This window comes from Anser anser (assembly GCF_964211835.1).
Source record: "Anser anser genome assembly, chromosome: 1".
NCBI lineage: Eukaryota > Metazoa > Chordata > Aves > Anseriformes > Anatidae > Anser > Anser anser.
The window spans coordinates 97879254-97903336 of NC_139720.1; the positions used below are offsets into that span (position 1 = coordinate 97879254).

The 24083-nt window shown below is 42.0% G+C and overlaps 1 protein-coding gene across 3 annotated transcripts in view; it reads right to left on the bottom strand.

The window, feature by feature from the left end:
• The window catches only part of LSAMP (limbic system associated membrane protein), a 966851-nt gene that overhangs the window by 567330 nt on the left and 375438 nt on the right, over nt 1-24083 (bottom strand). The window contains exon 1 of one of the 3 annotated variants that reach the window (XM_083819696.1): nt 11520-16109. The exons of the other annotated variants lie outside the window; for them this stretch is intronic. Coding sequence (XP_083675822.1) covers nt 11520-11613 — 94 coding nt within the window. The 5' untranslated portion in view covers nt 11614-16109. Of the gene's footprint in view, nt 1-11519; nt 16110-24083 lie in introns of those variants that run through there. 3 annotated transcript variants of the gene reach the window in all.

Sequence of the window (24083 nt, forward strand, 5' to 3'; positions counted from 1 at the left end):
TACTTCTACTGTAAGACCTCAAACGGCTTTCCAGGCTTTAGAAATAAAGCCTCATAATACATCTGCAAGGTCAACACTATTATTCTCATTTGTGGAAGTGAAATAACTTGGCCAAGGTCACATACAGAGAGGCAGTAGCAGAGCTGGGAATACAACCCATCTCTTTTGGCTCTTAGCTATGTATATTTAAGGTGACCTGCAAAGGAAAAAATACTTGAGTTTGTGCCCATTTTTTTCTTCTCATTTTTATGATGAATAAAGAAAGTCTGAAGATTTTTCTAAGAGTTTGTAGAAACTGACCTGAAGGACAACTGCAGTACTTCGAACAGGGACAATGATACATATTTATTTTCAAGCACTTTGAAATCCAAAGCGAAAAGGTGCTAAATTAAATGCTGGTTAATAAATAAGAACAATAATGATAATAATAATCATCTGCTGTAGCACTAGCAGAGTAACTCCCTATGTAAGCACTGTATTTGAGAATAAAAGTAAGATGCTTCTGACACAATTACTCTGTCTCATTTACGGGTACGCCACAGTGGTATAATTATAATTATTCCACTATAGTTCTACCAGTTCATTTCCCTGTGTAAAAAAAGCCCTAAGGGATTCTTTTCCTGCTTCCTTTCAACATTTGAAATTCATATTCTTTCTACCCTAGACATCCTCTGATGAGTGGAAAAACTACCGCATCTCAGGAGACCCAGGGGCACATCCTTAGATAACATTAAGTTGTTGTAACTCTGACTCCGTATATCACCTGAGGATCTGCTTTTAAAAGGTGAGGAGGAGGGATCTGCAAGAATAATGAGCTAATTTTCTTTTAAACCACAGTGAACTGAAATGAATAGGAAGCTATCAGAACAGTTTTCCTGGGGAACAAACAGAAAGTCCTGTAAACCCCAAAATTTCTCCTACCCCCTCTAATTGAGCAGACTTCATGAATGATGGCTGCTCAGGTGATCAGCTTCTCTAAAAAAAGAGAACAGGGACAAGTAGTCTGACATTGGGAGCGTTTTTGTTCAGACCATGAACATGAGATTAAAACACCAACACCTTTATAAAGAAAGCATCACAAATCCAGCAGTCTCCAGCACACTTTTCCTTTCCACGCTAGCTGAAAAGCCAAAGTATATCCATTTAAACAGATGTCATATTTCATGCCAGACACCAAAACCGGAGCACCAGTTTTAGCACTCGAGGGGAAAATCCTGCCTTGCAAGTCTGTAATGTCATTTACAGAACAGCCACCTTTTCACCCAGAAATTTTTACTTAGTGGAGTGTTCTGACCATAGTCAGCGTAGGAAATCTAACAAAGTTGTATGATATAGCTTTATCCCTACCTTTGACTCCTATTTTATGGCTTACCTTCCTCTAGTACATCTGGCCTTAGGTCACTATTAAGAGATACAACCACTAGACTGCATGAACCATTGCTGCTCGGGTGATTAACTGCATTCCCATAGCGAAGTAAGCCTCCTCGACTCCGGCTTTATCTTTGTGCAAGGGAAAATTGAAGATTGCTGGAACAAGGCTAAATAACTCCAGAGAAACAGAGAGCACATCTTAGATCTTTGCAGTCGTATGTTCAGACTTCAGCAGTCACGCTTCTGCTGTACAATTCTGCATCTGTAATTGCACTGTGTCCTTTCCATGTGATTTGCAGAGCTTTGCATTGTTAATGCTTACCTAATAATAAAAAGTAGCTACAAAATCCGCGAGAAGCCTTGTTATTGGAGCTTCCCGAGACTACTGGCAAAAACACTTCCCATGAATTTCTGAGGCTAGACAGAGGCACGTCCATGTTTTCTGAAATGAAGGCAAATAAAGACTTGCTCCTTCAGGATATCCATGTCGCACCAGTGATTTCCACTATCTCAGTGTATTTTAAGCACCTAGTTGAGGCAGCAGGAATTAGAGATGTCAAAAAAGTCGACATACTTGAAACAATGATGGCACCCACCACACACGTTGGAAATACTGGCAGTAAGTTACAAGAACAAGGAGAAAGGAGATGATCTATTCAACATGGACAAGGCACCAAGTAGGCATCAGTGTAAATACTTCTAGGGCCATAACTAACCTGCAGCAGATTTGAACTAATGACCAAGAACTAAATTAGTACTCTGTATCTGGCTCCAATCCCTTTGCCAAGAGGGTAGCCCTTTCTCAGGTGTGCACCCAGGCCTCTGGATGGCACAGATGATGGCATTACTGAACTAAAGGCAACAACACGCTGATGCCCACTTGCTGTGGGGTTCAGGCTCTTAATACATAGGAAAAGAGAGAAGGATTGCTGTGATGGAAGGAAGGAGTTCCCTGGATTTCATCTGGATAGCAAAGAAGGGGAGAGGGAGAAGACAACATCCATAATTAAATACAGCAAGTGTATTCTCTTCAGACATCCCTGAGGAAGGAATTCTCTCAAGAGGAGAAGATTACCAAAAAGAAGACAAGTAATGAATCAGATCACAGCAGCTACTGTAAGAGAGCCATCCCAGCACAAATAGTTTGCAACAGGATCCACTCAAAAAGAACAGCAACACATCAGTTCATTTCAGTAAAAACCTGTGATAACAACTCATATTTGTAACATTTCCTTTGCTGAGTGCTCTGCTGGCTGGGCAGGATGCTCCTAACTGCAGTTCCTAGGACCACGAGCTTGCCAGTGAATCAAAGGGTTGACATGTTCACCTTTCTTGTAAACATCCCCTCAAAGATGCACCTTTTCACCACATGCAAACGCGGTGTCTCAGCTGTGTGTGAGGACTGGCCACATGCAAGAACAACTGGAGAGGACTTTCTATCCAGCCTTGGTCACATAGCAAAACGACTGCCCCACACCATGTATGCTGTTCCCTTTGATCCTCCTCTGTTAGGAAGAGCCTTGCCTGTGTTCATCTGGCTTTTACACGCTGGGCACCATCCCAATGGAAACAAAGGAGACGCACTGTTACACCGCAATCACCACTCCCTCTCTGGTCCCCAGGTCCTTATTCCAGGCTGGCAGCACTGCAAGGCTGCACTATTACCTGTGCCAGGGTTTCCTGAGACAGAACCAGCAATTTCCATTTCAGATGGCAGGAAAGTAGAAGTGTTTTACTCGGTGGAGGCAGTTTCTACCTAAAGCTGCTGCAGTATGCACATTCCGCCTCCACCCCCGCAGCACCTTCCTTCAACTTTCCCCTACAGAGAAAGGGTTGAGATTTTTAGAAAGGGGAAGGGGCAACCAGAGATGGATAGGAAACGCAGGTGAACTGGTAAGGGGATATTTTAAACAGCAGGAAAGGAAAGTGGTATTAAAGTCTGCTGGAGAATGAAAGGTTTGAGCATTTTCATCCTGCCCCATTCTGTAAACATGCATTTAGTTGGCCCATTCATTTATTTTTAGTCTTTCCTGGAGAAAAAGAAACATTGTGAGAAAGGAAGGAAAGAAATTTTGTTTCTATAACTGTGAAGGCTTTCTAAATTTTGAAATGTAATTGCAATGTAGGCAGGATTTTGGCTCCACTGCCTGAAGGACTGAATTCCTCCTTAAAGACACAGAGCGAAAAGTCACCGTACAGACCTGCTCCCAGGCATTACCTCTAAACACTGCTTCGCCTCACATTTAAGGAATTGTTTCTGGTAGGGAGGGCGCAGCACGTGTCTCACTTCATTCACAGTTCCTGGCTACTACACCTTCACACCGAGGGATGGCATTAATTTGGCAGCAGTACCCTGGGGTGTGCTGAGAAAGGTGGAAATGGTTACCAGCAATGGGGACCAAGGCCTGGCAAAACTCGTTGCACATGTTCAAACTAAACTAAACTACAAAAGAGATGAGAGTTATCAATGTAACAATTAAGAAAGAAAGAGAAGATCCAGGAAGTCAAGACATGATCTATATAATCCTAGAACTAGTCTTCAGAGAACCCATTTCCTCACGTGCTGGTTGGTTGCTTTTTGTTTTTGTTTCCAATTTTTAAAAAAGATTTATTTATTTATTTTTGAAGTTCTGGGTCCTCAGAGCACCACTGCTCATGGAACACCAAAGACATCATTCAAGTGCTAACGTTTAAACCAAGATAATATCCAGCCTGCATAAACAACCATCGTCACAGCAAGAATGCCTTGACGCTTCTTTTACCTTCCACATCTTCCTCGCTGGGAGCATGCATTACTCCACCTTACTTCAGAGCTCAAAGTTTTCACTTCCCCTTGATTTTTTTTTATCAGCACATGATGAGACAGAGGCCTGATTTCAAGGGGCCTGCCGCATTCATTTCTCTCTCCTCCTCCCCACAGAGGAGGAGCAGCTTTGTGTGGATGGCTTTATGCTATCTGAACGTTTTCCTAGGAAAGCCAACTCCTCAGCCAGCTGCTGAAGCTGGGTCCCTGACCGCACAAACAGGAAGGAGCAGGGCAGGGGAGCCAGCCCAGCTGACAGCACGAGATACCGTATGAAATCTGTTTTATGCCTGCTGTCTGGGCAGACGCTTCGTAGTGGATATAGGCATTCAACAGAATTTGTTTTTATCTCTTCAGTAGATGTACTCGCTTATTTCACCCTTAGAAGCAAGAAAGAGTGGAAAGGCAGCTACTGAAGAGGCAGTTTGGGTTTATCCAGAGGTTACAGAATAGGAAACCTGAGTGTTTTTTTTTCCCCTTATAACAGTGTGTGATTTAACCAACACAGTGTAACCGTGCAAAATCTAAATTAAATTCTTATTGAAGACATGCTTACTTCAAGCTAGACTTCTCCTTCCCTCTCTCCTAATTTCCAGAGCAGACAGAATGAGCACTGATGATCAATGCAGTTCAGTCGAAGTTCAGCACAGAGGCAGCTCCATGCAGGAGACTAAGCAAGTCGGAAAGACCACCATGGTGCAACACGCACCGTCAGGAGATGGCCAAAAGGCAGCCCCAGAGTTCAGTGCACACGTTATTCCCTCAGATAATCCAAGCTCACAATTACTTGTCTGTGATATTGCATCTTTTTCCCGATTAAAATCTGGGCAATGGTCCCCTTTTTCTCACTCCCCTCCCCATTTTCTATTTACTAATATGAAATGAGCAAAAGAAGGACTATCAGAAATTAACTTGGGAAAAAAAAAAGAAACAGAGCAGAACACTAGGTTAATGCAGTTAGATTGGAGAAGGTACTGCAAAAAAAAAAAAAAAAAAAGGAGCTAAAGGCCAGCAACCACTTTTACCCAGTTTTACAGAGAGCAGCAGTACAACAGCTTCGTTTACCTCTGCTCTCACTGCAGCTTAGCCATTTTTCTACCTGCAGCTGAGTGTCTATCAATCCTCCTTTACAGGACAGCTCCTGAAAGTCCTTCTCGTTGTTGGTTTCCCATCAGGGACATATGCACAGCCCTTCAAGCCAGTGTGTCATCACATGTCTTCCAGTGTCTCGTCTTACCCCACAGCAAACTAAAGGGCAGGAAACCTCAACTGACTCAGCCAAAGACCTCGCTGTGCCTGTTGTGATGCCGGAGACGCATCACACATGTTCCGATTATGATGGCTTTTCACTACAAGACCAGGACAGGGTGAAAAGGGAAACTTTCATGTCAACTGATTGAAAAAAAATCACACAGTGGATGTGTCATAGTCACATACGTCACATCACTGAAGAAAACACAGCAGTAATTTGGAATGTAGACCATAAGATGGGAGGTCTGGATTTAATAACTAGGAGTGACTCCCTGAGGCACAGGGTGGTTGCATGATGCAAAGGAACTATGGTAGAGACGTGCTCCAATGCAAGTCCCAGTGATGTTGGGACAGCAGCAAGCAAACAGCTGTAGAATCAAAGAAGGAAATATATATAATTGTGTGTGTGTATATATATGTATATTATTTTACTTTTGGAAGCCAAAAGGGCTTCCATTTCAGTTGAAAACTGTTCTGGGAAAGAGAAAAAACCATCACGATGCTTCCTTCAGGAAATCAGACTGAACTTAGAGGAAGGTAAGGAAGCCATTTTGATAATTTTTCAGGATTTGAAACGCTGAGGAAGATGGAGGCATCCTCAAAGTTCATCAGCTTCTCAAGCAACTTACATCCCAGGCCTGGATTTGCTAACAAACCATCCTGGAGCAGTGGGAAATGCTTCAGGTGTGCATCCTGCACTGTCTCCCTTCAACTCCAACAAGGCCACCAGCTCCAAGCCCTGCTTCCCTCTTTCAGAAAATCTGCAGTACAAGGGCATACCATGCTGGTCAGTGATGACCAACAGCCCTTTTCTCTTTAGAACTCTTTTTTTTTTCCTCTCTCTTTGATTTTTTTCTTTCTTTAATATATGAAGGCAATATTTACAGCCAAGGCAGTGCTGAGTAAGATGCAGTGATTATGGCTGATTTTATCACAGCCGTATTACTTAGCTGCAAGGTGAAGCACTGTGCTAAAATGGATCATGAATCCCTGAAATTGACTATCCGTCACCTTTATAATCCTGATGGAAAGGCAGGTCAGATCAGGCCTGACAACTTCCCATGCAAAGGAGGCTACAACAGTGACGTTGGCTTGCCTCAAAGCATTTATTAGTCTGGAGAGGAAGGTGACGCCTTAGGGAACTGGCCTGCAGAAATAAAGAGGGAAAGGAAAAACCAGCTACCCCAACTGCCTCTGCAGGAATCAAGTGCAAACAGCAGAGCCTAAATATGTGTGCAGGAGGACTGCTGGGGTATTAGATAAAAGAAGATTACAAGAAGTTAAGAATTAGGATTGTAGCATGAAGGCTTCCCCCTAGGCTGAAGAACATATTTCAGTTTCTAAGTTAAAAATAATAATAATACCGCCTCGGTGGGAATTTGTGGCACGAGATGAAATCTACTGTTGGGGAAAACTCTCCATTGTCTAGAGAGTCTCATCATACCTCCTTCAAATTCAGTGTCAGAGCCCTTCTCACAAAGTCTCACCAAAAAAGATTGTATACAAAATTTGGAGACCAAATTCACTGAGGTGTTATCACATGCGGCATCCCTGCATCAAAACCCACAGAGTGATGGCAGTGTTGGACCTCACGCTGGGTGTTTATTGGAGACAACCAGTACGGCTGATCAGAAAATCACTAAGCTATCCCAGTGAATCTTCTTGACTGGCATATGGCCAAAGGGAAAGGTGGACTCTAAAAGAAGAGACTAACTAGCATGGTATTGATGGGCTGCTGCTGGCAAACCCAAAACACACATCTCCTCAAGGCAAGACTTGCTCTGAGGTATAAATGCAAGTTGTCTCATTCATACACCTTCCAGGTTTGGGGGCATCCCAGTACCACCAAACGCCAAGGAGAGCCCTTGTTCTGGATGCCCCTGTTGTATTCCCAGCACAGTTTTTCACCGATCAGGCAGCCCATACAGACATCACTGCCACCATACCTTATTCCTTCCTATGCAAAAGGAGGATAATGCCATGCAGGTCCTCAGAAATACTACACGCTTGTCAAAAAGGGGGGTAAAACTCTTAGGTCCACACATAGACAGCATTAAAGAAGGGCAAAGTCTGCTTACACCTTGCTCTTCTCTCACCTGTCCTTTCTTCCCCTTTCCTCTAGTGCCTCTCCTGGGTAAGTCACATCTCAGCTAAACCTCTTAGTGAGTGATTACATTAGAGATACTGGTAATTACCAAAAATCCTCTGTGTGGTACAATCTTATCAACACCCCACACCTCCTCCCCTGAGGTGAGGGGGCTTGATCCATTTCATAAAAGTATCCTAGTTATCTGCTTGAACAAGTTCTGTTCCCTCAGGCTTGAAGGAGGCTATTGGTTGTCTTCCTTTTCCTTTTTTTACACTCCCTGCATCGGATTCAAAGCCTTCCTGATAGCACCTCTTGCAAGGAGGAGGGTTTTCCCCAGCGACAGACTGGTCTGTACCGAAGGAGCCAGCCAGCTAGCTCCCAGGGCGGTGAGTTTCAGGTAGGCGCTCACACATTTAACACCCTTCAGGCACCACGGTGAGTAAGATCTGGGGATCCACCATCTACAACAGAGCGGAGGAACTCAGCGTCCATCCCGCGGCTCTTTACACTGCATTTTGAACATGGGGTAAGAAAGAAGAGAAACAGACAGGTGGGCTTAGTTCAAGAAGTGCCACAGCTGTAATATCCCCTGATGTTATATTTCTACAACCTCCATCTGACTCGAGCTCATCAATGCCCTGCTCTCCTGCCCTTGCAATGCTCCCCGCTAGCCCAGCTTGCTGCTCACCCCACTTTTCTGACAAAATATCCAACACACTTCTGATGCGCCCACTGCATGGAAGCCTGTGATAACCCCCAGAGCAAAAGGCAGCAAATATCCTCCAAGAAATAAAGGTAATTACCCTTTTCACATGCTTTGCAGTTGGACTCATGTCTCCAGAGTATTAACACCACACTGTAGGCACAGTGACCCTGCTGGGTCTGGTTACAGCCCCACTAGTTCCCAAGGCTTTGACAGACTAATTCCACCTCGCGCTATGTTCCAGGAGGCACTTTGCTCCCTTATTAGTACATAGTCCGGTTGTATTCTTTCCGGGAGTTTGGTTATTCTCCCGTCTGAAGGTTGTTAGTTTCTTCTTTTTTCCTTTTTTTTTTTTTTTTTTTGTAATTTGTGTGCATATTACTTGCTGTCCCTGGGATTCATTTTGTTCCCTGCTAATGAAACCTCTGCATCGCTAACAAAGCAGAAAAAAAAAAAAAAAAAAGGTAAATGGCACTCTCCAGAAACAATTTGTTTCTTGTTCTGTAACTCCTTGTTGAACACCATCTCAGGGAATTTTCACCCCAAAAAGAGAAGAGAGAAGCAGAAGGTGATTGAGGAGGAGGCGGACAAAGGAGCTAAAAATGCAATTAGTTGATCTGGAAAGGAAATAATAATTATAATTACAGTGTAGACAAATAGGTACCCAGACAGCTGCACCTGTGAAACTCCAGAAAGCACTTGAGCACAGGCAAGCCGTGTGAGGGAACAGAAAGCACTGGCTGCAGAGAGATTTGAAGGGGCGATTCATTTGATCGTGCTTAACCCTTTGGAGCCATGACGGGTCAGCTGTCCTCTCCAGAGTCGAGTCAGACAACAGGAAGGGACCCAAAAATGCATGAGTAATCTCGTTCAGCAAAAGCACTGTGACATAAGGTAGGCACAGACTGCGCCTGGTGGCACTGCTGTCAGTGAATGTGTGTAACAAGCAAGATGAAACTGAAGGAGAACTTTTTCCTAGCACGTGCACTGCTACTACCTGCTAGAGAAAAGCAAAAGACGTCCCACAAAATGTGGTTTCTTTGACCCTGTTGGTTTGTGTCTTTTCACGTAGGACAGTCATTATGTTCATTTTCACGTGCCTGAATATGAGTCGTTACGCTGAAATTTTCCAAAAAATAAGACTGCCAAGCAGATTTTTAAGTTCAGATTGAGGCTCCTAAATTAATGGCTTGCAACAGAAAGGAGCTGAACTTTCAGCTGCTCACGCTGATTTTACGGTCTGACATGCAGATTTTAAAATCTCTAATCCAAGCAGAAAGATGAGAACAGTATCACACAGCAGGAAAGCAGGAGATCTTACACCTCTCCAGCTGTATAGTCAAGTAATACACCGTACCTATGACTTCTCTTACTGGGAACCAGTAACAGAAATTGATACCCTTCTGGAAAGGCAAACCAGCCAGCCTCAGACTCAGCCATAGAGACACGCACTGAAAAATAAGGTTTATTTCTACAGTGACTCAATCATCAAAGCAGTTTAGATGGCCAAAAGCCACGGGGCCCTATGTCCCTTAGCTACCTTTAAAGATACATGTATAGTGCTCTACTTGTGAACACATATTTGCACTATCACTCACTGGATTACTGGGCCAGCCCTTGCATGGAAGATTAAATACAAACTGCTCTACTGCTAAACCATATTTATTGAGCTTTAACCACTCTGCAATTTATACAACTCTTCTTGCAGAGTTGGAAAAACTCCATCAACAATAATAATGGCAACACTCAAATTCAATTGGTACGTTTTTAACCCACAATAAGCAACCTGTTATATCCATAAAGAGCTCTTCACAAGTTACACAAGGTATTAATTGAGCTGCTAGGAGACCATAGAGGTTGGTTTTATAGTAACTCTGCAGTAAAAAAAATAAAATAAAATAAAATAAAATACAATACAGCAACCAGAAAAATCCTGGCAAGATAGCTGCACCATCTCAGGAGATGATTGCTGCAGCTGTACTAGTTATTTACATGAAGTCAATTCCAAGTGATTATTAAGAACATGAGGTTTATCGTGTAATATAAAAGGCCAGTTCATTATGTCCGCACAAGCTACAGCTTAAATGGCAAACCTCAATAATTCAGTTTTTCCAACAGCAGTTTGGGATTTAATCACTGCACAATAACTGCATTAATTCTGAATTAATTTCTTAATGGAGATGTAATTGTCTTGGGCTACATTTAAGGGGCCAAAATCTGCTCTCACCAGCATAAATCCAGTGGAATTTCATGCAAGGAAGTGGAATGATTTCAACAAAGAAAGTTGAAGTCAACGGGCAGCAAAGATTTACACCAGTACTGGAGAAAATGCTATGGCCAGAGCACCATTTGAACTTTTCAGTAATTCACACACCTTTCATTCCAAATGACCCTCATTTGCCTAGGAAAAGTACTACTTGTCCATTTAAGTACTAAACACAGATCCGGTATCTTCTCCGTATTTACTTCTATTATAATCACTCATTTGTATTACACCCTTCCCCCCAAAGGGCTGCAAGGCATTTTACTGCAGGTAGAACCATTTCATTTAATGCCAAAATGCCTTCAGGTTTGGGGTGAAGAAACCAGCGCACACAGACGGGGGAGCTAAAAAGCCAATTTGTACGTTCAAGCTGACACCTTTCCAAGTACTAAAGCAAGCCCTGTCTGAGCATTTTAAGAAAAATGGCTTCAAAAACTACTCACAAGACCTCATATACTATTACATCAGGCATCCTGGAAATCCTCAAGTCAAATCACTGGGAACAAGTAGAAGTGATCACTTCTCCTGTCCTCTTATAATATGGAAGAAATGGTGAAGGCAAGAAACTCACGTTGTAGGAAGGATACCTAGATTGCATAAACAGGGTTTGGTGGAAAATATATTTTTAATCTTCCACTTGCCCGCTCCAGTTGATAAACTCTTAGTGGTAAAAAAGTTGAGAACACACAAAAAGCAGCAAGGAAACCAATTATTTAGAGTAATTAATGAGGCAGCTACAAGGTGCAGTGGCAACACTGCAACCCAAGCAAGAGATCGGAGTCTACTGAGTGCCGGTGGCTGAATTCCAGCCCTGGAAGTCCTACAACCACAGGGTGGTCTTCGAGACTCATCCCTTCCAAGGCCATACCAAGGAAAAACAGTATGGGGTGGTACAACCCTCTTACAACCCTAGTCTGCCAGAGAATTTGCTAATTCAACATGCAATACCAAGTATAACCAATTGAGAATACACAAATACAGCCCATGTTGACTTTAATTCAATTTAAGACACGCCATCTACCATATTATGCAAACTTACCTTTTTCCTGTTGCAGGCAGGGAAGGGAGCATTTCCAGGTATACACGTTAAGCATTTTCCTACCAGCACCACAGCAACTGAACTTTCTATCCATTCTGCATCTATTCACACCATCAACGACAGAACCACTGACGGCCTCTCTAACGTTTGGTTTAGTACTTACCAAACAAAAAGAACCGTCTCAAAAAGCATCCTGCTAAACGTCACACATCCGCCTGGCTAATCCTTGAGGACCTCCCTCTACAAAAGCTGCCCTGACACAATCTTGCGAGCATCTGATAAAACAACCGTGTGATGCCAGGACCAGTCATGACTTCAAGTGTCACAGGTGCACTGCAGTAGGAGTCAATGTTTTAAAGAAATCCACTGACACACACTATGCCACCCCTAGTTTTTCTTTGGGTCTAAACGCAACATTTGCTCTTTTACTGTAAACGCAAGAGGGTTCCCAGTCACTGAAAACATGCCAGACTCAGGAGCTCAATTCAGACTTGAGAGATGGTTAGTAGGAAGTAGACCAAGCAGAAATCATTCTCTTCTTATTTAGGGGAAACAATACATGGACATAACAACTGCTTAGAGAAGCCTTTCCCCTGCCTTTCACTTTTTGATGAAAAATAAAGCTAAGCAGCTTGCTGTGGGGTTTGCTACTGTTACATGAATAAATCAGCAACGTATCAGCAAATTCCTTTGCACCTCAGTAATACAGGGTATATACAAGCAAATATATATTCACTACCTTTTTTTGTCAAAAAAGCCACAATGACTATTCCTCCTCTACTGACAGAACGACCTCAACAGAAAATTTACATGATGTGAGCCAGGCAGTCAGCATCAGAAATTGTATCAAAAAAAAACCAAACAGGATTCCCAGACTCTTTGCATACCTAAAAAGACACTATCTTTCAGGTCAAGGAGCTGATCCTCCTTATCAATAAAGGTCCTGATGAGATTTAGCAGATCAATCATTAAAACTGCTGGAGATAATGGAAAAAAAAATCCATAATAGTTTTGATTCCATTTTTAAAAATCAGAATCAGACCTCTTGGGAATTGTCAACTTCAATGAAATGTTTGATGGCAAAGCATTCAAATGTTTCATTGCAATAATCTCAGAACATTTTGTCTAGATCCGTTTTGTTTTGATTTTTGTCATATTAATATATCATTTAATCTATTTCTGTCTATTAGATGTACATGGATTATTATTTAATTACTGGTTTAATTCATGAAAAACTTAAACACAACAAAGGAAAAGAAAATAGTGAGAGTTTTAATACAAAAAATGTAAGTTGTCCCTACAAAAAAGGACTTCACAGACCACTGCTGACTTGCTCTGGGATAACTGGAGATGATTGTGTCCTCTATATTCAGAGGAGTATGGAACAGGGGTTTTGCCTATAGCATGATGGAGCTGCTGTTCTGCTTGTTTACTTGGATGTCAAAGTATGCATAGTTTGTACTAAACATTGAAAACATTTCACACGTCCTGAGACTCTAAGATAGAAAATGGCTTCTCTATGATGAGAAAGTTGAGCTCTAAATTCAGAATTCACCTCATAATTTATATATATAGGCTCAAATTCTAGCATTCGCAGTGCAACAGCCCTAGCACTCTAGTTATTTTAAGTTCTTCTGGTCATGCCATAACCTATGCCAGGTCAACGTGGGAAGGAAATGCATTACAAAAGCTTAGAGAAACAAAGGAAGATGTAGCTTAGGTATGTCTTAGAAAGGGAATTTGTTACGAGAATTTGCTGCTATAGCCTCTGGCATTTCATGATATGACAGACATTCGCCTGTGGTGTCCTGATTCCCTGATATGCAAGATACAGTGTAATTCATGTGTTAGGTCAGATTTTCCAAGAGCAGGTGACAGAACAAAGACTCAGTAAGTCACTGCATTCAGTAATTTTTCTGCCATCCTTAGGTCGCCACACTACATCCAGCACTACAGTACCTCAGCGGCTGGCAATGTTCATCAAACGCAAAATCAATGAGCAGCGATGATTACAAAATAAATAAATAAATAAATAAATAAATGGGTTCTTAAATTGGCCAAAATTGGGCTCTTAAATTCACACTTTGGCAGAGGAACAAATAGCATGATCATTCACACCAAAAGGCCAAAAACGACCAAGCAAAATCCAAGAAAGATGCTGTGCCAAACCTCCACAATTGCTTACAAATGCACCTATCCATAACTACAAAATTAAGCCAAAGTACTAGGCTTAGAGCTAGTAAAATTCCCTGATCTATGAAACTATTAGTGGTGAGTCTGATGACAACAGCTTTTTCTGGAGCTATGAATCTGCGACTTTACAAAAAAGTAGCTCATACTTCAACCAAAACCACCCTTTAAGTTTTGAACTGTAACAACAAATACATCCTAAGCAACACCCCCGCGCTGGCAGCAGAACAACACCCCGAGCACTTCTGCACACTGGGGCACAGGATGAAGTAGCTGAGCTTTCAGGATCCCTCTACACTATTTTCCCTGTGATCCTAAGAAACCTGCACAAACCAGCAATAAGGTTTGCCTCAAAGGATCAACTCGGATCAAACGGATGGGAAGTGGCATCAGTCACAGGAAAACATTCCATAGAAAACGCTCTTTTTGCAAACATATATTAATAAATGAAAGCTGGAAGAAGTCTCTCGCTCTCCCCCAAACTTTGCACATAAGGAGCGCAGGGGTTATTACCAGCTCATCAAATATTCCATTAAGACTGACAGTCCGAAAAGAGAAGTGCCATTTGCACAAGTCCTCGCCAAGCTCCGGCAGCCCTCTCTGTCAGTGTCACGGCTGGACTAAGATTCTGTAGAGAGCAAAAATGAAGTCAGAACCTCTTTAATATATAATTAGCAATAAGAGGAGTGTGAGGCCACTTCAATAATACATCTCATGCTCACATAAAGCAGTAGGAGCCAAAAGAGAAAGAGCATAAGAGGTCAAGGGGGCAAAGATCGAAGAAAAATGAGACTTATGTACCTACATGAAGGAAGAGGTCCAGTTATCAGCTGATAAGTAGTAAAAATAGGACTTTGCATTTACAGACTGCTTGCTTTTAAAGATTTCCAGAAACACAGCTCGAAGGCTGGTGGGAACGATAGCTCTTGTATCATAGCAGAGGAATAGGAAATCCACAAGCAGAACACGACACTTCCAAGAGTGCTCAGGATGTTGGTGGCCGAACTCAGGATACAGCCCATTTTCTAACAGCTGGAGCAATAGGCTTTTCCCATCCTATCCCTGATAAAGGATATCCAGAGACAGGGAGATAAAGCACAACACTGCTGAGCTTCCCTGTATACCAGAGTAAAGACAGGTATGTGACGTTTGTTTATGCCAAGCTTACCAGCGCCAGCCCAAGGCTACACTGGCACACAATTCCAATGCGTGAGGAATGCAGAGAGAAAGGACAACATGATTTAGGGCTAATACTGAGCTCTGAATCCACATTTCCAGTACCTCAAAATACAGATGTGTTTTTCTCTTGCTTTTTGGCTCGTACTACTGATTAAACCACTTTTATTGCTTCTTTTTTTTAATTCACAAAATTACTTAAGATTGCAGATCAGGGGCAGTTTACAAAAGACAGCTTATTATCTACAGCATCTGCAAAAAATGGCATAGATGTAACCTCTCGTTTTTCAGCAAACCAACTCTTCTGACCTTGACATATTTGCAGTCAACTTTTACTTGGGTGTAAAGCGCCTGTTTACCAATAGATCAGTCATATCTGCTTCGCGAGAGGCTTGCCACCACCACTCAACAACCCTTTTTTTTAGTTCCTGCAGCAGCAAAACATGGTGCAATGACTTACAGGAGGTTTCCAGCTGAGAACCGTTGTAGCAAGAACAAAAAACGTTTATGGACAAGGAGTCAGATACGGAAGCTTAGAGGCTGCTCCACCTAAAATAAAGCCTCAAAAATAAGTAAATATATATATAGATGCACACAATAAAAACCCACTCTTCGACTCCTCTTTTAAAGAGTGCTTTACAAAGAAGCAGCAAGGCCTGCAGGTGGAGTAGAGCATTAAGCTATGGGCCTACGTGGGCAGAAAGCCCTGAAAAAAGGACTGCCATGCATCATAAGAACACAAAACACATGGGACAATTAATTATTATATATATATTATATAATTATTATAACATGGGGTGCGGGTGGCCACGTGAAGTCCGGGAGGCTGCAGGGAGGGGTCTCTGTGAGGAGAGGCTAGAGCAGCCCCTTTTAGTTTTTTCCTAAAGACGACAACAACTGCTTTTTGGCTGTAAGATACAGAGAGGCTGCAGTGCCTGGAGAATCTGACCCAGCTTCAGATGATGACTAAAGGAACCTGTAAGTACCTTGATCGGAGCAAGCATCTAGAGCAAGCATCTCTCCAAGCATCTAGACCAATATCCAAGGAGCGGTCCTTGGTCACGACACGTACTTGTAACAATAATATGTGGTCATGTAAGAGAGAGACCCTAGGAAATTGAATTTAAAATACACATAAGTCTCTATGACAGGTTTCTTTGAAATATTTCATCAGCACCATATTACCTTGCGCAGATGGCTGGAATTACAGGAACTCTGTAGGGAGGAAAAGATCAAATAAAGTGAAAGGGTATAAATGCTATTAGGAATGCAGGGATTTCGGACAAACACACACTGTTTGCAGACAGGGTGGGCTCAGGGTGGGTTCCAGCATACCTACAGCAGACCCTAACTGCTCCTTGGAAAATTAACATGGTTTGGAGGGGATTTTCTTAAATTCAGAGCTAAGGAAAGCTGACAGGTGCCGAGGAGCGCTCAAGTCAGACAAAGACATCTGCTAGGGATGTCAGTAATAGAGAGATAACTGTTATCTGGGAGCAGAGGATAGGACAGAAACTTCAGCGAAAGCAAAGCTGAGGCACATTACAACTGCAGAAATAAATTCTGAAAAATAGCAGGGCTTCAGACACAGAATTTCAATAAAATTAGGCCCCGCGCCAAGACTAAAAATGATCACGTGTCTACACATCGTTGCGGAAGCTTGTGAGCGTTAACAGGCAAACGAGAACACTGGATAATGGAAAAACTTGCTACAGTAAGGGCTAATGGAAGGACAAAGATCAATGGAGGAACATAATCTTTGGTTTTAAACTGTACGTGAAGGACATGCTAGGCCTTTAGAGGTGAGGGTGCTGCACGCCCACAGATGACAATAAGATAGTGTTTTGAGATGTTCACAAAGTAAACTCCAAAAGCCCTAACTATACGAAAATCACCATACTAGCAGGGTTACATCATCATCCCCTTGATCAAGAGAACAGAAAAATACTAAATGCATAATGCTGATGAACATCAAAGCAGCAATCAGTCTAATAAAGCAGAAAAAAATGGATAACTTTGGTTATCTGCTTACAGAAATGAGTCAGGTGTCATGTTGGGTGACAGTTTAGGAAAATAATTTCTTGATGTGTTAAATAAATTATCACTTAGAACAGCTGACTCCAGAGCTCAAAGAGAGGAGACTATTTTCAGTGCAATTTGACATGAAAGACAGAAGTCTATTTGCAAAGCAACTGTTGTTGATGTACTGAAAAACAATGACCGCTTCATAAGCGGTCTCCCTGTCCTTCAGGAATGACACCAAAAACAACCAACCAACCAAAAAACAAAAACAAAAGTGAAATACTAAATTTTCTGAAAGGGGATTGCAAAACTAATGAGGAAGAAAAAATGCATTTGTAAAGAAAACGCATGCTATGTTAAAAGGAGAATAACGTGCAAGATGTCATCTGAAAGATGCATACTGTTATGAAGAACCTCAGTTGGAGAACTCTTGTCCAGTTTTAAGTATCTGACTTCAGAAGAGACAGATCAACTGGAATAAATCCAGAGCAGAAGAAAAAAATGAAGAGATTTAGAAAACATGACCTATGAAGAAAGGCTAGCAAAAAATTTATTTGTTTAATCTACAAAAGAGAAGACTACAGGACTAACAGTCTTTGAATACACGAAAACTAATTCTGAAGAGGCTGCTCTCTGTGTCCCCAGCAGTTAGGAAAGAGGAAAAAAAAGAAAAAAGAGAAAGAAATCAGCTTAGCATACAAAATGGAAGATTTGATTTGGAAATTAGGGAAAAAAAACAGTTCTAAGGATAGCAAAGGCTTACAGCATACTACCTATGCAGATTGCTGAGCCTCTTTCATTAGAAGTTTGCATGTATATGGAAAATACTCACAGTAGTCAGCCAGGTCCCTTTCATCCCTGTAATTTTATGATCTTACGTGTGATCTGGGGAGAAATCTTACTATCAAACTTCTGCTGGGGCAAGGTTTCCATTCCACTGACATGAATGTACTAGAGGTCCACTGGGTTAGCAGAGGAGATACGTTAGGGTCCAGCAATCAATAGGCTGTGACTACACCAAGATTCTCATTGTACAGAGAATAACAAAGGAACAAACAAATGAAGGAATAGGTTAGCAACGGGGAATGCAGGCTATGACTGAAGGGCATTTGAAACTGGGTGTGGGGAGCGAAGGGTGGGGGCAGTATGTGGATTCACAGACCACAATAGCTACAACTTCAGCCTGAATGCACTACATTTCCTCATATTTCACAAGCAAACAACCACCAAAACCCTACAGACCCCACGGGTAAGGCAGAGGCATTTCAAACCCTTTAAAGACAAGGTGAGAATTTGATGCTACAAAGATTACAGATGAACCAAGAGCTCATGCAAAGCAAAGTGTCTCCCCAAATACCACCATTAAATCCCACTGAAAACCCTAATAACAATTTATTTATTTACTTATTTTTAAAAAGGAAAAAAAAGGAAGGAATAAGCACCTCGGGAACAAAGCAATAAGAGCAATGATCAGGACTAAGCTCCCAGTATTCGATTCTTTACAGCTGCCCAATATATTCCACACAGATAGTATAGGAGGGAATTGGGGGATACGGATGCCTTTGGCCATGATGCACAGGATGAAGGGGAGAGGTGAGGGGAAAGCTCGCTTTCTAAATGCAAGCAGAACCAATAAATCACAGCCTGGCTGGCATGGCAAACACCAGTCCCTCTGGCAGCTTTGTAATTACTCCCTAAATGTGGTCTCAACCCTCTTGATGTGGAGATAAATAACTTTATGTGCAAAGCAATTAAAGCCTCAGGCAACACTGCTGGCAAAGCTTGGTCACTGTGTGTCACTATCCATTTGCCAGAGAGGTGTACAAGTGGTACTGAGTTTATTAAACCAGAGCACTGGCTTTCACACATCGACCTGCCAGAGGCCTTCTCGGGATGGCCCTCAAACAATTGTTTCTACTCTCCAAAGCAATGAAACATCCTGGTTCAAGGGCTGAACTCGAAGCGAGTTGAGAGACCCTCTAAGCAGCGTGCTGCGTGTCTTGCTCATATCTGCTCTCCCAGAAGACAGCAGTTTTCTGCGTCGTAAGGCTGATACCTACTGGGGAACCTCTGAAGGAATTATCAATCATCGTGATTAGATTTCTCCTCTTCTCAGGAGAGATCATGCTCAGTTGAAACAAGAGCTATTGCTGGGACGATAACAAATCACTCTGAGGCAGACTCCTTGCTGCGTTCCTCTTTCCCTTAAAAACATGTATTTCTCTGCCTTTTTCCTGAATAGTTGTATTTTCTCTACATCTTCTATCTGTCCAGAACAGTTCCTTCCTCCAGGCTTCTCTCACAACCCATGCCTATGTGCACTGACAGCTCTGAAAAGCAAATGTAGGAATGTCCTCCTGCAGTCACATACGACTGGGTGAAATGGCGCTCTACTGCAATACCCTAAATCCTGTCCTCAGAGGAGCTCCTGTCCTCCCCTGCTCAGAAATACGGTACGGTGTTGTATCTATGTGGGACACAAACCAAACCAAAAGCAAAAATGTGCAAAGAGCACCATGCAAGGTGTGAACTAGAGCGCTAGATATGCCACGACTGTCTCGCACAACCCCAAAGCACCCATCTTATGCATGAGCAAATCACCTGGTGGGGATTCCAGCAGCCTAGAGGGAAGGCATGGACCAGTTGTTTGTCGTAGCAAACAGAGACGTCCTTCTGCCCCGTTCCCAGTAAGCAGCCTGACTGGGCAGACACTGGTAAAACTGGACTACTCTCCAAGCCTCCAAACATCTCCAAGTTTTTTCCGTATCTGGAATAGCTTCTGATTTCAAGAAAAAATGAGCAAGCCCCAAATATTTCCCTTTTGGGGAAAAAAAAAAAAGTTTTGTTTTGTTTTTTTTCCCTGACTTCACACCACCACCAGAACTAAATAATCACAACACAGCCATCACGTTCAACATTCTCCCTGGCAAGCAGTATTTTTTTAACCTGGTTTATTGAAGACAGAACATGGGACAGTAGAGAGCAACGCTCCTTTAAAGCCAATACTGATTAATAATCAAAACTGCTGCTAGAAGGCCCTGTGACATTCAAAGGAGGTACAACTTCAGTACCAATTGCTTGTTACTGTGTCCATGCAATCTTTCACAACACCCTGAGTACACACAGCTGAATTCCAGTTCGGGTCATTTTAGCTCTTTCTGGTTAAGCACTTCTCAAACTTTCAAGTGTGTATAATTTTATTTTTTTTCCCTTCCTCATCACAAAGCTATTCAACAAATGCTGGCTCCTTCTTCAGAGGTGACTGTTTCAGTGGTAGGTAGCAATGAACCTTGTTTGTAAACCAGTTTGAGATCCTTTGGGACAAGCATGACAATGTAAATGTAAGAGTTAAGAATGGTAATAGTAATCATCATAATAATGATAATGACTATTTCTCTTCCCACTGCAGTGAACCCATCTGGAAGGCCTCAGTGTGAGGCTTCAGAAGTATCCAAAACTGTGATTAGAGAGAAATTCATTTCGGCAGGAAGGTGGAAGCTCAGAATGCCAAAGAAAGAAAAAAGGAAGAGAAAAATCCTTTCTAGTTTTGGCCAACAGACCTAATCGGAAATTCTTTTGAAATGTTATTCTCTGGAAGAGAGCTCAGTTAGCAATATTCTGCAAATGCTCAGCCCACTTCATCCATCTGCCAAGCTCAGAATGAATATTCATAGCAAGTTATTTTAATCATTGTGTTTTTCTTGATGTGACATAATTCTATATAATTTTTCCACCCGGAAAAAAAAAAAAAGAAAAAAAACTCTTTTTATGCTGTCAAGTCAGAAAGTTTTTTCTCCATCTGCAAGAAAAAAAGGGACATTGGGTAGCTCGCACATAGGTTGTAGCAACATCCTTGTCAATCCTTCTCAAATCCCAGCATTAACAACCTAGCTAATGTCATCAGTGAAAATAGTACGTGAGAGATTTTATCTATTGTCTTGAACACAGGAGATTAATATCCCACACACGGGATAATCGGGCTCAGAGTGCCAGACTGTAGTTTAAAAATGGGATATACGTGTAAGCCACAGTTAGGTGAACATGGGAGGCTGTGCTAGCAGAGCTGGGTTTGGAGAGTTCAGGGCTTAGAAAGCACAGGTACCGCAATTTGAGGATGAGGGGGGAACAGGCAGACTGCTACTGCCAACATGTCCAGTGGATGCTGCTTGTTGCCATGCACTTTCACAAGCAGATACTACATAAAAATGCTTTTACAGTTTTTAAGAGGTTCTTAAAATAGTTCTTGGTCAACACTTAGCCAAAGTGCACGTTTCTGGAAAAAATTGTCCAAGCAGAGACAGATTATAAATATTTTAAAGTCAGCAGAAGTACCATGGGAACAAATGGGATCCTTCCCTGGTTCTAACTGGTGCTCTCAGTTCCCAGTACATCGACATGACATTTAACCACGTTCAAAAATCCTGAAGAAAACGTTGTTCCTGCAATAAGAATCTAAAATATTCAATACTTCAGTGATGCAAGCGTTTCCCAGGTGCCATACATTATCTGCTGAGCCAGGCAAGCTGGGTCAGAGAGCACTGCTTAGTGGAAAGAAGGAAGACGACAACCAGGTTTTCTTAAAATCGAGGCATGTCTTCTACAGATGACTCCCAGCTTTTCCTTGCTCTGTGGTTGTTGCACCTTGCTGCTGGCCATCCTGCTGCTTGTTCTCTGGTACGCCACACTCCTGTGACCTCTCTTCCCCCTAGCAGTTTGTGCCCAGTGACTAGTTTGTCACCGCTCGCCCCAGAGCACCCCATGGGATGCTCCCTGAAAAGCCTGATTCCTGGGTAGGAACAACATGAGCAGCTTATTAGAAGGACATCTGTGGCTCGTTCTGAGTTGCTATTCAAGCACAACTCATTTCCTCTGATACAGTTCTTTGAGTAGTACAATGAGGAGGTAGTGAGTGCCAAACTAACGTAGACTGTAAGAAGCTAAGTTGAGACTTGTTGTTTCTGCCTCCTGTTCCCTAGACATCTGCATCTAGTTAAGGACGCTGCAGTCACTACTTCTAGTCAGTGTGGCAATCCAAGACCTTTAGTTTGGGGTGGGGGAAGAGAAAGAGTGAAAAACAGAGGAGGAGAGAAAGCATAGGTGGTGATCTGCATTTAGCTCTAATTAACTGGTGGATGTGTTCTGAAAGACAGTAATATACACCAGTGACAGGCCCACGCAGGCATCCAGAAATCCTTAATTACATCCTGTTGCTGCTACTTCTCTTACTTTCCTGACATTCTGGCTCCCCTCTTTGGTCATGTTCTGCCAAATACTTTGCAGAAAATCAAAGTTACCCTCTTCCAGTACTGTAGGCTGCTGCAAAAACAGGACATCTGTAAAGGTACTTATGGTTGGCAAGGGTAGGGTGAGGTTGAAGTCCGGTTGTCACTATTTGCATTTGTCTGTTTCTATGCAAAGAACCATAAGGAAGAGTTAGCTTTGATGCTGAGAGATGCTGAAGAGTTAGCTTTGGATGGCATGGGGAAGACACCACAGAAAAAATAACAAAAATCCATGACTCTCATAAACAGGCATAGATTCATTGATGCCCCATGGAGATCACGGGAGCTTTGCTGATGAGCACCAGCTTTGAGACTGACCTGCCAGGAACACAAAGGAACTTGTCTGGCTTAAAAGGAGACAGGACAGGAATCAGTCTCAGAAGAGAGATTGCAAGCTAGCCCTGCAGAACAACCCTATAGATTGTAATGGAGAAAACCTTAACTGGGTTCTCAAGAAATTTAATACACAATCTACACAATGGCTTTCTAAAAATATAGAACTGAAAAAGAGAAAGATTCTCCCAGGAAGGCTCGAAGTCTCTATTAAATACTAAGCAAGATTCCATAAAAGCTCTCTAAATGTTAGCAATTTCCATTAGGGAAGTCTTTAATGATAAAATGCTGCTACCAGCTGAAGGCCCAGCAATGAGTTCCTGGCTCCCAATCCAAATCCTGGTGGACAACGTCTGTATGTACAGCTGAGCATGTAACTCATGCCAGATAAGACAGCCAACAAATTCAGCTTCTGTCCCTGACCAGAGGGCCACTGCTTTGAATTCGGTTTTGTTTATTTTTGTTTCCCAATTATGTTTGTTAAATTGGTTGCATTTTTTTCATAAATGGCTTCAACACACACTCTGTATTCCAAATTCCAATAGTACTGCTTAACTGCAATTGGTCAGATAAGTAATATTCTTACTGTCTGAGCACTGAAACGCTTCTGGAGTGCCACTACACCTTGCAGTGTATGAATTAGCCAAGGGGAGTACATACAACAATTCTGAATGTCTCCAAGATTTTTAAATAGATGAAGAAACAAAATGTTGTATGTGTGGGTCTTCTAGCAGGAAAAGTGGGATAAAGGCAAAACTGGGGATATCTTCTCATCCCTGACAGCATGTTTTAAGTGGGCTCCTCTACCATATTCCTAGTAATTGTTGGGACTTCTGTTTTTTAGTCTAAACGTTAACTATTTGAGATTCATGACAAGCACCTCCCAGACAGTTCCCCATCCTGACTCCAAAGACCATAATATTGGATACTGTCAACACAGTCTGGCAAGGGAGCACTTTTGGATGGTGAATAAATGCATTTCAGTTAGAGAAAAAAAATATATATACAACTTTTACAGTTCCAAACACATTATAAAAATTTTTGTCAGAAGTTCCACAATAGAGTGTAGAACTCTATTTAGTTTGGGTTATTTTTAGCCAAAGCTAAACACAACAAAACACTGCCATGTAAGAGAAAATAAATGGAATGAAATCTGAATCCATTTCATTGGCACTTTTACTAGGAATCACATGTTTCAGTCAGGTAAGAGTGTGTACCAGTTTGTGTTCCATTCTAAAAGCTGAAATATTTTGAGTCAATTTGGTATTTGAGATGATAAAGAAGAAATGCAATGTTTCAGTATCTCTGAAATTAAATCTCTATGATGTCAAAAGAAAACCTTTCCATATGCCTAAATATTTCTTTCATAAAAAGAGAGAGATTTCATTTTTTTTTTTCTCCCATCTGCTTTTGGGGGAAAAACACACACACACGTTTGTAAGTTTCAACACTTCCAGCGGGATGAAACTCTGTTTTGACAAATTCCTGAAAAGAGACCTATAAACGTAGTTCAGAAATTCCTTCCTGTCGTGGCAATTACTGACAAGGCAACTTCAAAGAA